The sequence below is a fragment of the Alligator sinensis genome, unplaced genomic scaffold (genome assembly GCF_000455745.1).
Source record: "Alligator sinensis unplaced genomic scaffold, ASM45574v1 scaffold768_1, whole genome shotgun sequence".
NCBI classification, from domain to species: Eukaryota; Metazoa; Chordata; order Crocodylia; family Alligatoridae; genus Alligator; species Alligator sinensis.
In genome coordinates this window covers 205,349-221,624 of record NW_005843163.1, presented here as the reverse complement: position 1 = coordinate 221,624, position 16,276 = coordinate 205,349, and the positions used below count along the sequence as shown (strand labels likewise).

At 37.5% G+C, this 16,276-nt stretch overlaps 1 protein-coding gene across 1 annotated transcript in view; it reads left to right on the top strand.

Annotated features, from left to right (window-relative positions):
- PCNX1 (pecanex homolog 1) overlaps window positions 1-16,276 on the top strand; it is a 138,855-nt gene that overhangs the window by 64,027 nt on the left and 58,552 nt on the right. The window contains exons 8-11 of the mRNA XM_025194118.1: window positions 793-977; window positions 9,653-9,743; window positions 12,394-12,451; window positions 15,324-15,526. Coding sequence (XP_025049903.1) covers window positions 793-977; window positions 9,653-9,743; window positions 12,394-12,451; window positions 15,324-15,526 — 537 coding nt within the window. The remainder of the gene's footprint in view (window positions 1-792; window positions 978-9,652; window positions 9,744-12,393; window positions 12,452-15,323; window positions 15,527-16,276) is intronic.

Sequence of the window (16,276 nt, the reverse complement as noted above, 5' to 3'; positions counted from 1 at the left end):
GGAAAATAAAAACACACAGAGTAGATGTGATTAAAGAAATTTTTAAAACACTGTTGTGGGATTTTGCCACCTTTAACACAAAAAAGGCTTGTTTTAGAAGACTTAGAAGCTGTGACTTGCTGTAATCAGCAGTGCTGCTGGCTTTGCTTTCTGTCTTTTTCTTCTTTCCGAGCTATTTTTGTTGAATAACTACTATTGTTTATTAAGTAAGCAGTATAGGAATGAGAATGGAATATAAAAGAAGAAATAAACAGATTCAAACTTTTGAAGGGTGCAATCATCAGCTAAGCTATAAAATTCTCTTCAAAATGGGGCTGAAATTTTTATTTATTTATTTTAAACTTGTTTCTTGGCATGCAGTACTCTGTAGCAGTACTGGGGTACAAACTGCCCTAATTGAATGCTACCAAGGTAATCTGGTTTAGAAAAATTCAACCTAAAAAAAATAAAGTTAACTGATCTCTGCTACCTAGTTACTTCATCCACAACTGCACAAATCTTTAGGGGACTGGTGAGGGAGAAGGAGGACTAAGGGACAATTTAAAAGGTAACAGGACTTATTTATTTATTTATTTATTTTATTAAAGGACGCAGTGGAGGGCTCTGTGAATGAGTTGACTTGGGTAACTTCCCGGTATGACAACTCCCGGGTTGTCATAATCCTAATTACACATGGCTTTTGTTTGCTGTATTTTATCTGAACTTTGTCCTTTTGTTAATTTATGTAACTTCACTTTTAGCTATTTTTGGATTCTTCCCAGTAATGTCTCCCCAATCCATGTTTTTTCGTAGCCTTCAAGATGGTCAGCAAGGCCAGCAGTCCACAACCCAGGTCAAAGTCCAGTCCCGCCCCCCTTCCCAGGCAGCTGTGCTCAGCGCTAGCGCCTCCTTGCTGGTGAGAAATGGGAGTGTCCACTTAGAAGCATCACATGACAATGCATCTGCTGTAGGCGGTAGCAGTTTGCACGATGAACTTGGTATGCAGGCCTTATGTAACCTTGGTGACATGGAAGTTTTAATGCAGCAGATTTATGGGTAATAATGTACTAATATTCAGTTAAATTTAATCTCCTTTTAGAAGCATGTGGGTGAATTTCTTCAAAGGAAATACTTCTGGTTGGTTTCTCAGTTTTCTACATCATCTACCCCCCTACTTCTATAGCAAAGGCAAAATGGAAAATATTTTAAAATGGCTTGAAAAGAATGCCAATAATGCAAGATCTTTTATGATGTGAACAGTACGATGGTTCTAGTATGTAAGCTTCATTTATGAGAAAATACTAGATAGTGGTTTCCTAATGGTCATAGAGTTGCAGGGATAGAAATTATATTCTGGTCCAGGATGAGCATTTGAAATTTACAGGTCCAAAAGCGTTTTCGTTAGGTGCCAAAGAATTCCTATTCATTGGGGGTGATGGTGGTTTCATAAGTCATTGGACATTCTTGTTGTGGAGGGCTGAGTATAGTAAATTAAATACTTCTGCTATTTTAGGTTATATTTTTAAAGACTCAGTAGCTTAAATACAGCATCTTTAATATTTGTGGTTTGAGATTTTCTTGTAGAATCTTAAATTATTTGAATATTGTGCTGCTGCTTCTAAAGCATTTGACACCATAATCAAGAAGATAGCTATGTAACTGAACAGTTTGAAACGCTTCTTTTTCCCCTTAATTCCATTTTCATAAGTGGGCCTATATTGCCTTTTTAGTACTTCATATAGTGCATTTTCTCTGAAGATCTCAAAGCACTTTTTAAATATTGACTAGCACTCTCAACAGTTCCAAGGTCAGCAAAATAGTTGTTGGTGTGGAACCTGAGAGAGAGTAACATTAAATGGCTTGCCCAAGCTGATACAGTAAGTCAGAGGTAGAAATGGAAACCAAGATGCTTTTGAGAGGGATTCTTGCTTTAACCTCCTCCTAAGTTGAGTGTCTAAACAGCTGCTTATGATTTTCAGGATCAACATTGGGACTTTTACTTTACTAGGCAGAGACCATAGCTGAGAGATTGAAGAAGGGCACCTCTAACAGTAACATTTATAACTGACTGCTGATTATTTTTAGGAGCTCCTAGTTGCATAGATGGAGTGCAGTTATATAAAATCACAGGCCAGCCCAAAACAAATTGTATAATATTTGTTTTAGATTACACTAATAATCCAATATTAAGAGACAAACAGACAATACCTTATTTGCCGCAATGCAGTTGAGAGAATGTCACGGGTTGTTGTGGTGTGATGCAAAAAAACTGAAAGCATTAGGCTGCATTTCTGGAACGGTGCTCTTTAAAACTAACTACAGAAGTTGGAAATGCGCTCTTAGAAAATGTATTTTAAAACCACCACTTTAAAATTTGTGGCAGTTTCCAGACAGCTAGCCAGATGACTTTGAGGATGCCTATTTATGTAATCCTAAACTACCACATAAAATACTAAATTTTATTGTGTACTTACTTTGGATTTCTTAACAGAGAGCATAGTTGCAGTGTGACTATCGTGGACATTATGGAGCTGAGATTTATACTTAAGGAATTCAACCATTCTTTTAAAAAAAAATAGTCTACTGTTCCCAAAATTACAGATATTCTTTAGCACACTCCAAATTTTCTGAAAATTTGAGTAAATCCATTATGCTACTTTTAAATAAAACTAGTTTAAACTGATACTTTAAGAAATGAATATTTTTTCTAATAGAATATTGTAGATTTCACACTTGACACAGTTGGTGAAAACTACTTAAGCTGTGTACTTGGGCTGCATTGGAGGGTTTTTAGAATTTTTTGGTTACTTCTTGATTGCAGTATCGGAAAGCTTACCCTTGAGCTTAAGGTGACAAATAATACTCTTCTACAGAGAATTCCATGAATTGTCCTTAAAATGCTTGCTACTCACTGCCAGTGACACTGAAATCACAGCTCTCTACAGTCTTATTTAAAAATGGCTACTGTTTGCCATTGTTCTAGGTTAGAGTGAAATTGAACTGCCATCAGCCAAGGTGCTGGTCCTGATCTAGGCAGTGGAGATAACATTTTTCCTAAAATTGGAGGAGAGAAGCAACACACAGCTTACCTTACAGGCCTGACTTTTCTTCTGACAGCTAAATTTATGGCAGCATTTCTTGGCAGAGTGCACTTATTTACATTAAATTTAACAGCCTGAGTTTTGCAAAGTTTTCCGCTCTTTTCCATTTGTTGATAGCCACGTGTCTTAGAATGAACCCTGTCTTATTTTTGATTAAACCCCAAGTTGTCATTTTTTTCTCTACTGTCTAGGTCAATATCTTGTAAAAGTGTTAGGGTGGGGTATTGTCACTGAGAGGAAGAAAACACGTGCCAGGAACTCCTTGGTTAAAATATCCACATATGATTTCTGATTCATTCTGGGTGTCAGCAATTTTAATGCTAAGTTTCACTATTTTTCCTAAAGTTAGGGGTTGAAAAATCTTTCTTTTTAGTGGCATGTAGCAAGATTTCCTAGGAGAAGGCTATTAACTTACACAGGCTCTAAGATTTTGCTCTTCTGGAAAAAGCTTTTTTTAGCCCTTGTGCTATAAGGAAAACCTTCCACACTTCTGTGTGAGCCAGTGCTATGCTTTCTAAATCTGTAGACCAGCTACCACTACCACTCTTCATGTTTTTTACCTGTTACATCAGAATGAAATCAACAGAGGAACACTGCTCAAGAATAGAGGTTGGGGAAAGAGATGGAGAAGTGATTTCCCATTTAAAACAGCTAGAAAACTGAGGAAAAGGTATATTTGTTAAGAACATCTCTACAGTTAAAAAGCTAGAAGGGATGTAGGGTGAAGCAGGAGAGCATAGTTGTACTTTTGGCAATTGATAAGATGAATGAGGCACTTCAAACGTCTTTCTAGTTGCATGCCATACAAAAGGTAGGCTCAGCCTGTATTCTCTCCTTTTCATATTGAGAAAGATAAGGTTGGTTTCTCAGCTAGGTGTCTGCATAAGGAGTGGGGATAGCAGGATGAGTCTTCAGTATTTGTATGTAGCTAATTCACTTTAATGGTAGTTACAGATTTAGAACTTTTTTTCTATTGGGTGTCTCTTAACCTCTGAGTTTGATGTGGAAGAGGTGGGAGAAGGAATATAAAATATGGCTCTATACTGTTATGTCAGAATAAGAGATTTTTGTAGGGAGAAGGAGTTTGAGGTAGCACAAGATACAAGGTTAGACAGTAACAGAAGGCAAGGTAGAAAAGGGGTGGGGAGGACAAGAACAACATCTTGAGGTAAGACAAGTTCAGAATTGTATGGTATTAATTTGGTATGAATCCAGTCAAGGAAAAAGTACTGATTTGCCTTGAATGGGAGTGACAACTCTCGGGCCATAGCCTGGCAGTATTAGTATCTTGCATTTTGGTTAGTAGGTGAAGTCTTGGCTAGTAGATGTCATGTAGATTTTTCTGAAGCAGACACAAAGGGTATTTTGTAAAGTCACTTACTAAGGAAGACTACTAAATTATTTGAGTGACTACTTAATATTTAGAACTTGAATGAGAAGCTTGTTAACAGTTCTTAATTTCAGCCAGGTGATTTTTTTTTTTTTTTTTAACCTGGAAAAAGGCTGGTCTTTTGGTCTAGGCACATCCCTATTTGGTTTTATTTTAGACTGCTAGATGCAGTAACCTTTGGCAAATCAATTTTTATGCCTTTTCTCTTATTTCTAACATTCGGATTTGTTTTTGAGATCTACTTTTTGCAAGGTCCTATTGAAGATCAGCCTTTTCAATACTACCTGTAAGTGGTTCTAATAATGCATCTGAAGCATAAATCTGAATCAGTTCTCAGACATGTATAAAAGAATAAAATGATTAATTTGCAGGATTTGGGGTGGAGATAGACATAAGTCTTCTTATCGCTGCTTCTACCTTTGGAAAATATCACCCTTATTTGTTATGGAGGTTCTTTATTATTGTCAAAGTAGTAACCCTCCAATCTTTCAATCAAATCAATGCAATCAAAAGGACCACCTTAATTGAGTGACACTGCCACAATTTATAAACTTTGATAAATAATTTATAAACCTCACAAGTGACAGATAAGGATAAGGAAAGTAAGTTGTCCTTTGAAAATGCTTCTTGTGGGCTCAGATCAAGTGTTGTGTTCTTAAAATCTAATCTTGCACAGGACAAGCATCCCCAATTCCATTGACTTCTTTTACTTTGTCTTGTTTAGGACTTAAAGAAATGGTGTAGGAAAGTATTAACTAATATAGTCAAATGTATTCTGATGCTAGTGTAGACCGGGGTGCTCAACCTCCAGCTTGTGGGCTAAATGCAGCCTGCAGAGCCATCGCATTTGGCCTGCGGGGTTCCTTATGTGTCCAGAAATTTGGCAGCGGGAAGTGGTGGCCATTTCCCCACTGCCAAATCCCCAGACCCCCTTCCTTCCTGCAGAGACTGGGTCATGCACCCTCCTCCTTTTCTCCCCCTCTTTCCCCCCACATACTTCCATGCAGCCAGATGTTGTCCACCATACCTACACCAGATCAAAAGCACTGGCCAATCTGGTCTGCCAGGCAAAAAAGGTTGAGCACCACTGGTGTAGACTAACATGCTTAGATGTCCAAGTCATTCAACAGATCTACATTTTGCAAGTCCAAACCCTGAGAGGTTGAGAACAAGGTAAAATGTCATTTAATTAATAGAAAATGTGAATTTTATGCTGGAAGGGAACCTCTTGGGACAATAGGTAGGAACCTTTTGGCCTGACATCTGTGTCAAGTCCTTTCCTAGCATTGGCCATGAGGGCTGGTGAAACTTTGCCTTCCTGGGATCAGTCAAACCGGCCCTGTTCTCTCTTTTAACAGTGGCATGATATTCCATTGTCCTTGGAAAAAAAATGCAGGTATTCACGTCATCTTTAACATCTGCATTTGAAGGTGTAGTCTTAATTTGTGTCGGAGAATCACTGATTGGTTATCTGCTTTTTATTTTCAGGGCTTCTCTAAATAGGTAGAAAACTGTTAGTAGTCAAAGTGTTCTGGTTTGTTTTTTTTTTAAACAGTAAGTCTCCGAGATTCACAGACCTTCCTTTGGGTAAAACAGTTACTGTTTGTTTCCCTGTAGCCACCTGTTACTGGGTCTGTGTTTATCCTACAAATACAAATTTCAGTGTGTGCCATAATACTGACATTTGTGGTGTTGGTTTGTTTGGGGTTGGGTTTTTTTTATAATTTCCTTCAAATCGTTGCTGTTATACTGATTAAAACCATTACTTGATAAATTAACATAATGAGAATTTGAAAGTATAAATGAGAAATTCCCAACCTCTTATTTTCAAGAGTAAATAATCTCATTTCAGTTTTGCCTCAGAAAATTTCAGGTCTGTAAAATCACTGTCAAATCACACACACCTTCAATGCTTTAACTAATTCAATGTGACAAGATAAATTTTTAAAAAAATCTTTACTTTCAAAGAGAATGTTATGCAAAGAGAGAGAGAGAGAAATGTATTATTGAGGTAAACATTAAACATCTATTTGTAGTCAGCCATGTCTAAAAATAAAAATATAGACTTATGTCTGACTTGGCATCGTTTGATGAAAACTTGGTAGTGGAACATGGAAAAAAATAGCCATAGTCTCATTGTTCCTACATTCCACTGAAAGATCACATGACCTTAATCTATCACTGAGCTGCCCTGGACTTTCTGAACATATGCTCTTGATTGTGCCAAAACTGAGTCCCTTTTGGGGGTTTTTTTGTGTGTGTGTTTTTTTTTTTTGTTTTTTTTTTAAGAATCAGGAAAGCTGAAAATGCATTAATTCAAACTGACTCTTGTAATATTGTAGTCTTCCTTGCTTTAGATAATTTCAAGAGTTTTTTTGAAAATGAGTTTCAAACTCTAACCAAGAATATGCCAACACTAGAGTCTTAAAGCCACATTTTTCTTGTATGTGGGTTAACCTCCACTAGGAAAGGGAGTCATTTTCAGCAGACGTGTTGAAGCATTGCCAACATCTTGGCGAAATTTGAGTCCATTTTGTAGTTCATATCCAAATAAGAAATCTTATTTTGTCTTTTTTCATTATTTGTCACATCTGTACTTGCAGGTAATATATTATCCTGTCACTGTCTTGGACTGATTATAATATTCTGCATTTGCATTACTGGATTATGATAGGTTTGGAGAGGAACTGGGGTGAGGGAAGGGTGCACATTTCCAAGTATGAGGCATTACTATATTAGGTTCTTCTGTACTTGTAACTCTCCTGAGAGAGACCATTGAACAAGATGGTACTATTATGTCACACTCCTCTGCTGTCCAGAGGAAACTTATCTTTGCAATATAAACATTATATTAAACATGATATAAATTCATTTCAAGGAGAAGCCCTTTAGGTGACTATTCACTTTTCATTCTGTTTCCAGGATTGACTCCATTTATTTTTTTAAATAAAGTTTCTTAAACTTTCTCTGATCACCAATGCAAAAGCATCAACAACCAAAACTACTAAAGCTGACCCACCTGTTCCTTTTAAAGTTAACTCATGTGTAATATGTGTTTTATTGATCATGAATAATGGTCTTCTGAATAGAATGTTAAGCACATTGTGTGATGTTTGCATTCATTCGAACTGCTGACATCTTTGTACTGACGTAATTGTGAAACTTAAGTATAATTGGGGCAAACCAATTATGATAGAGGAGATTTTTCTCTGGGGCTTTAATTAAAATTAAATTTTGCTCCAGTAGCATAATTGTATATTACATTGCGCAAGAGAGTGCCTTCAGTACTTAACTGAGATCTTAAATATCCAAAAAGGCACTGACAGTCTTAACCCTCTCACAACCACTGCCAGATTGACAGCAGCTTTCAGTTGAGCAGCCACCTTGGCAGTGGCTATGAAAGGGTTAAAACCAGTTTTGACCAAGGGTGAGTGCCCTGTTCCATGTAGTCAGCTTTTGGCTATGACTCTGGAATAATCTCCCTCCCCCACTTTTCTCCTGTCCCAAAATCAAAGTATATGTCCAACTTCCAACCTGAATAAACGTGTTGGTCACATGGCCAGATCATACTTTCACATTCCGTTTCCCATAAATGGTCAGTAGCTTGAAAATCATACTTCTAGCTGAAAAAGTTGAAACTACAGGTTACAAGTAACACTTAAATCTACTGTAACAGATGGTGAGTTTTTGTTGCTTTTATGAAGGTAAAAAAGCACTCTTGATTTCACAATTTTTGTTGACCATCAGTTGTATTTTCCATCTTACTTCTTTAGACTTTTCTGTGGGGGCTCAGTTGTAAACTCTGTCCTCCTTTCCCCCTACCCAGCCTGAATAAGAGGAGTTGGAGTACGAGATCTAGTAACAATAGCAACCAAAGAAAACAGAAGAGGCAAGCAGGCCTTAGTGTGCCTATAGAGGAGGGAAGTGAAAAGGCTTTATGATAATCCTAAGAGAAACACCTACTTACTGGAGCTCCTAAACATCAGTAAAGGCAAAAGAGACAAAGCTAAAGGAATTTATAATGCTGTTTTTGGTTTTAAATGATCCTCCTTAAATCCACGAACTATTACAACTGTTCTAGATCAAGTATCACCGCCTTTTTATGTGCTGTGCTGCACAGAGGGAGCTGTTATCAGGACATTTTCCACAGAAAAATTTCAACTTAATTCATTTCTCATTCTCTGGACTGAAATAACCTGAATCTGATCTTCAAAGCAACTGGTAGGGGATAACTTTTTTGTATTCAAGCTTTCGTTAAGAGAAGATCGTAATAAGAATAGGTGTTCTGCAGGGAAGGTGACTTATTGTTCAGGCTTGATTTCCGCTGCCACTCCCCCTCCCTGCCTATTTTATATTTAGGAATAGGCTTTATCTCATCCATAGCTATCTGGTTCAAAAAGAATGTCTTTTCAGCCTAAGATACCTAGTTAATGGTGTCCCTCTAGTTCCCACTACTGTAACATCCCACTTTTGCTCTCTGACCCTTGGTAATTCCTCCACTGCAAGTATCCCTGCTTGGAGGTCTCTTCTATTTCCAGAAACTAGAATGGACAAATGTATAACTGACAAAGTAGTTCTCCTCTCTGTAATTTTTTTTCTTTTTGAACAGAAACTTGGCTTTCAGAGCTTTCTGTTCTGTCCCCCTGTGCAGTTTCTGCTATAGTTAATTTATTATGGTTGCCAGTTACCAATCCATGGATGATTCATTTGAGTTCTACTTGGTCATATGATCTGCAGTCTGGTGTCTTTTCTTTGAAACACCACTATTTACCATTTCAAATAATTCAACTCTTTATTCCCTTGAAGGGAGTGGGGTGAGGGAATCTGTCTCGGTGCCTCTGCTGGCTTTATTCTCACATGGGTTTTCTTGTATTTCTAAAACAGTTTTATTATGCATACAAAAATAACCAATAAAATTAATTCAGTGCATTTGTGGCAGTGTATGTATCATGTAAACTGATATAAATGACATCACTTCTAATTGAAAGATAATTCTGAGCATTTTAATCTTTATTTGATTTTTCTTTTTATTAGTAGTACTAGTAATTTTTGTTTATGCTGACCTGTTGGTTAGGGGTATACATTTACATCATACCCACTGTTACGTTATTGTATAGAAATCAGTGCCCCTCGGATTTAAATTAAGGAAATATGATGTTTTTCTTGACCTTTTCTCTAACAGGTAAGTTCAGTTCTACACTCTACGAGACAGGGGGCTGCGACATGTCACTTGTGAATTTTGAGCCAGCTGCAAGAAGAGCATCCAACATCTGGTGTGTGTGAAGGCCAGTTAATAGTGATGATTTTTGTCTAATCTGCAACCTTAGTCATAAGTATTTAATAGTAAAAAGAGCATTTAGTATGGGTTATAAAAGGCCTGAAGTAAAAGGTGTGTGTGTGTGTGTGTGTATATATACAAGATAATGTATAAACCATAAATATATACTTCTGTGTTCTTTATAACTTTACTGCTGAACAATTTTTGCAGAATTGGAAAAATGTCTCTTACAGCCACCCAAAAGTATAGTAACTGCTCTCAATCAGGGTGTGACAAATCCACTCTGTGGCCTGTAGGAAACCTTACTTTTTGGGGGACCCTAACTATCAATTTGTGAAGAATGTAAACTGTTAAATAAATTCCTGGCCATTACAATTGCAAAATGAACTTGTAGTTGTTTTGTCCTTTAAGTATATAGATAATCCAAAAAAGTGTAGATAAGTGTAATGTATCTGAGGCTAAAAGACTGTGACCTGTACACAGACCAAATAACCAGCTGAGACCAAATGAGCAGCTGTCTTGGGCTAGGGGGAGACTCTGCATCCTTCACCTTTCATCTCTCTTCCCACTTCTCCCTTGCCTTAAAAAAAAAAAAAAAAAAAAAAAAATCCAATGCAGAAAAATTGGGTGGAGTAACTGCATAGGATTCATGTAATAATGACTCTAGAGACTTGTGAAGTAGTGTGCAGGGACAAGCCTGTACAACTAAGTTTTGTCATGCAGCTCTGTATCCTTTGTGTGCAATCCTGCCATATCCTAGCCCTATCCCTTCCTTGTTCTGAGAGTAGTGACTTCCCTAATAGGGCTCCTTACAGTTGTGAAGGACAGGGTAGGATTTGCCTAGGGAACAGAATGGACTGATTTTTATCTAATTGAGGCATTAACTCTAGTCTGAGTTTTGCATGTAGTAGCAGTCTCACTTCTGAGGCTTTAAGCATTTCCCTCTGAACAGCACCAAAATCGCCATACATGTATAAAGCATAAAATAGGGTAAATTTTCTGGCTGTTGAATTAGTGAATTAATTAGTAAATTATTTTTTTGGTTAGCTGCTCTGAACAGAAAATAAACAGTAGAAACATCATCTAGTAGTAATGGTAATTACAGGATTCTGCAATTTTACAGTCAATTAACAGATTGAAAAACTGTTAATATATGACTAGCATATGACAGAATCTCATCAATTGTAGTAAAAGAGGGTGGAAAGTGAGTTCAGATACAGCCGGTTTGTTAACTGGAAAGTATCACTGGTATTCTTCCAAGTACCTGCTATCGCTCAAATGATAAATAATACCTCAATCTTCTTTCACGGTGCTACTGAATTTAGAGGGAGAATCTGGGAAGTGGTGTATTTTTTTTTTTTTTTTTTTGTCCGTTGTTTCACTGACGGAGTATATTATACCTATGTTGATGATATTACCTTGCTAGAGCAGTAGCCTAGACCTGCAGTCAATGGCAAATTAAAAAAAGAAAAATCTACTAATGTTTCTTACCAAGAGGCGGTTCTTTGAAGTTCTCCCAGCTTCCAGGGAACCTTTCTTTAAGAGACTGTTCTGCCAGAATGACTTATTCTACATTTTAAGTCGGCTATAAACTATTTTGCAGCTTGCCTAGACAGTAAGGGATAAAGAAAGACTAATGTTCAGAAGCTGCCTCTATTAGTCACAACACAAACTGAAAACGTGTGGATAATCAGATTGTTGCTTTCTCTTTAAAAGACCCTACGAACTTCAAATAAAAACCAGAATCAAGATATCTTGTAACTCAAGGTGAGGGAAAGAAGCTCCTTTAACCTTTGTATAATTCTAACATAACAGCACATGGTAAACGTACATTTTAAAATGTTCTTGCTGCTGATTAAGCTTTGCTGCAAGAAACAATGGGTTGATATTGAAATCTATCAAATGGAACCGGTCGTTGTCCATAATATGCATAAATGGAAGGATAACGTTGCATTCCTGACTGGAAGTTAAGGGTACCTTTTTGCCCCCCAAAACCTCCAATTTTATTTTCAGAAGTTACTTTCACTTAGACTCCAAAGATACTTTATTCAGCTTCAAAAATTTTACCCTAATTATAAGCAACGAGCAGCAGCTTGTAGGAGAAATAAGGGAGAGTTGAATATAGGAACAAAAGTCCACAGATTTCTCTTACCTGGAGAGCTAACTACAGATACAGTGTGTTCAGATTTTAACCGACAGGTATGTAGTACTCATCTCCTTTCAAGGGCTGTCCAGTTTCAAAATTTATACAACAGAAGACAGGATGATTTAATTCATGGTAACACTTGCCAGCCAATCCAGGGATCTCTGGCGAGCTGCAGTTAAGTCCTGATGTTTTAATAGGAGGGTTAGACGGGCAGAGCATCTTTATCGTTGTGACTATAGAAGATAATGTTACGTGCAAGCTCTTTGCAATATAATGCATAGATAAGATTTTAGGTTTACATGGAAGATGTTTTAAAGCCATTACTTTCATTTAGTTTTAAAAAGTACAATCTAAGAACATTTTTAAAAAAAAGGTTCATATGCTAAAACATTGATGCTATATTTAATAAAGATAGAACTTCAGGCGTTTTAATAAACTGGAATGGCGTATTGAAATCCAGTGTAATTTTATAATATGAAGTCTTTCCCTATTCTTATAGTGACACGGACTCTCATGTATCGAGTTCTACCTCAGTTCGCTTTTACCCACATGATCTAGTAAGTTATTTTTATTTGTTCCTATGTAAAGCATGCAAATGGGCAAAAAGCAGCAAATTTTTAGAGCACTGATCCAACAAGCTTATTGTTAAAGTTTAGAAAAAGCAGCCTTTTAACTTAGCTGAAGTGGAAAGAAACCCTTGTTTGCTGTTGCATTCTTCACCGCCGCTGTACCATCCCACCACTGTGCTCACGTTCTAAAGTTACGGTTGTCCATGTGCACTTGGACAAATGCATTTTGAAGCCGTGTGTGTCGCTACAAATAATGTAGCGCTTCAAAATCTGCAACTGATTCTTTAGGAAGATTTTTACTTTGTGCAATTTGACCTTACAGTATATGAGATTTTAGGGATTTCCTGAGAAACCTCAGAGCTCACTTGGAGGATGTAGAACTGTGCTTTGCAGGAGCACAGGAGGTATAAATTTCTGAGCCTTTCTTCTGTAGTGCGTAAAGTAAACATAATCATTTATATTTTCCTTGATTAAAAAGGTGTATACACCCCTGCAAATCAGATCTGTTGTGAAAAGCTTAAATCAGTAGTTCTCAACCAAGGTGCCATGGCACCCTGAGTTGCTTTGAGGTCCTTTCAGGAGTGCTGTGGGGTGTCTCTCAATGTTAGCACTGGTAGGTATACAAACAGATAAAAATAAATCCAGAGATATCAAATAGCAATCCATGCTGTTAAAAAACATTCTGACCTGTTGTGGTCTTTCTGAGTTCTTTGCAACAGAAGAATTGCTTTGTTATTTTTCTGTAGTCAGAAAACAAGTAAAAACTTGGAACTGGTATTTTCCAAGGGGTGCCTTGTGTGAGAAATGATTGAGAACCATTGGCTTAGAACATAGGAAGTGACAGGCTTGTGTAAAGGCATAGACCCAACCAGTCATTCAGCATATAGTATCTGTGCAAAAAAAGTAATCAGTTTTCTGTTTTTTGTGATGCATAAACCTGCCCAAGAATATCTGTGTACTGTAGAGATTCACCATTCCTGTATCTGTCAAACCCTGCAAATAACTAGGGCTTCGGCTCAAGCAAACAGCAGTGAAATGATGGTGGAACTTATTAAGGTGCAAGTGATATGCAAAAGTGGAGGGAGGGTTGCATTTTGAAGTCCAGGTCAAAGTGAGAAACTCTCCATCGGTGATATAATCTTTTCAACCCAATCTTGGTATATGCTAGAAGCACTGTAACTTCCCTTTCAAGAGAGAATTCTCACTGAATATTGGGTGCTGTTTTGCTATCTGTATGGCTAGAGAATTTTCATTAATTTTCTTCCAGCTTACACTATAAGCTAATAACTGGGATCTCATTAAAATGCTGTTTGGTCTCTTAAGAAGACTTGCATACTTAGTTGGGCAGAGAGTTTTTGTAGTTCATGCTTTCACAACTCATTTTTTATCAATCTTTAATAATGATGATCCTCAATTAATAGAACTCATGTATTCTTTATTATTACTATGATTTCAAGAAATAACTCTACAGGTGAAACGGCAAAGGAAGGAAGAAATGGGAAACATTTTGGATAATGCTTGATTAGCGAGGTCAAATGCATTGGGCATAAATCTGATCATCAATACGTGCACATGCTGCTTTGTCTTGCTAAAATCAGTTATTGAGTATGGGTGTACATGCAAAAGAATGGACTACATGAGAGATGCCAATGTGTAGCCATCTTTTAAAATCAGAATTAGACCTAACCTGTAGCAAGTATTACTCTTGCTTGTCTCATTACTTTACTTGTCTTCAAATTTAAAGTTTTCAATGTAAATGGAATAATTTGTTTAGCAAACACATTCATGCTTCAGTTAAAACTAAAGTGGATAATAAAATACCAAACCTTTCTTACCTACATCTCTACATGATGACAGGCTGAGAGCCCTGGGGCTCTTTAGCCTGAAAAAGCGCAGGCTCAGGGGTGATCTGATGGCCACCTACAAGTTTATCAAGGGTGACCACCAGCATCTGGGGGAACGTTTGTTCACCAGAGCGCCCCAAGGGATGACGAAGTCGAATGGTCACAAACTACTTCAAGATCGTTTCAGGCTGGACATAAGGAAGAACTTCTTTACTGTCCGAGCCCCCAAGGTCTGGAACAGCCTGCCGCCGGAGGTGGTTCAAGCGCCTACATTGAACACCTTCAAGATGAAACTGGATGCTTATCTTGCTGGGATCCTATGACCCCAGTTGACTTCCTGCCCTTTGGGCAGGGGGCTGGACTCGATGATCTTCCGAGGTCCCTTCCAGCCCTGATGTCTATGAAATCTCTGAAATCTACTGGTGCCATTTACATGTTGCTGTAAAGGCAGGCAAAGCTTAAGTGAAACATTCAAAGGTAGCAATAAGGGCGTAGGTTGTAGCCGTGTTGGTCTAAGGACATAGGCAGACAAGGTTCTTTGGGTGAATCTGATATCTTTTATTAGACCAACTTAAATAGTTTGGGGAAAAAATTTAGCAAGCTTTTGGGTTTAAAAATCCTTCGTCAGGCTGAGGAAGTCTGCAGTTGGTGTGTGCTCTTCCTGGATGGAATGAATAGTAAAGAAGCCAGAGGCTTCTTTGGTCAGCCCAGCCTCTGGTTTCTTTACTATTCATTCCATCCAGGAAAAGCACACACCAACTGCAGACTTCCTCAGCCTGACAAAGTGTTTTTAAACCTAAAGCTTGCTAAATTTTTTTCCCCCCCCCACTATTTAAGTTGGTCTAATAAAAGATATCAGCTTCACCCAAAGAACCTTACCTGCCAAGGTAGCAATAAAAGCAAATAACCCTTCAAAACCCCAACTGCTTAATCTTGCAATGAGTTTTAATAGAATATATAATTAAAACGTGATGGTACTTGTAATACTGACTTTCTTTTAGCTTTCTCTTCCTCAGATCAGGTTGAACAGGCTGCTAACCATAGATACAGATCTACTGGAACAGCAAGACATTGACCTAAGCCCTGACCTACAGGACCACATGCAGCCTCAAGAGGAAGCAAACCAGAAAGTTAAACAATACTATCGCTTTTGGATCCTGCCCAAGCTGTGGATCAGCATCAATTTTGATCGGCTAACCCTCTTGGCTTTGTTTGATAGGTGAGATCTTCCTCCATTACCAGACTGCAGCTTAAGGATTCAGAAATTTAGAGCTGCAACTGAACTATGAATAATTACACCATATAATATAACTGGGGCACCCCGTGAGCAACCCTGAAAACTTTTGTGGCTTGCTGCAAATAGAAAGAACCAAACAGTTTACTGTTCTGATATGAGAACTAACTCCCACCCACCACTAGCTCTAGCATGGAAAACTCTTAAGTTAATTACTCTAATTGTATCAAATCAAGCTGACGAGTTATTTGAGAGTTAAAAACAAGGGAACTGGTATTGCATATCTTGCTGTAAAGCTGAAAAGGCAGCAGTGTCCAAAATATAATATTAACTTTAAAAAATAGTCCAGAAGGTAGTTGCTAACTGAAACCCATTTGTATGTTTTCAGCAGGTAAAAAACAAGATTTATCTAATATTTCAACCTCAAGGGTTTTTTCTCTGGCTTGAAACTGCCACATGGCATATCTGCTTCTTGTCGCATGTTATATGTTGTAATAAAGAGGGTATGAATCCCTCATAATAGCCTCTGAGTATGTTTAGTATATTTATACTTCAACAGTAAATTTTCTTCAGTAAGGTTGTCTGGACAGTTTTAAGAATGTAAACACCGATTTCTGTTGTATTTTATTTAATCCAGTTTGGGAGGCGTAATGCAAATCTATAAGAGTGTACATTCAACTTCTTCACTACAAAATTCTGTTAAATATGTGACTTATGTCAGTGCAGCCAGGATAT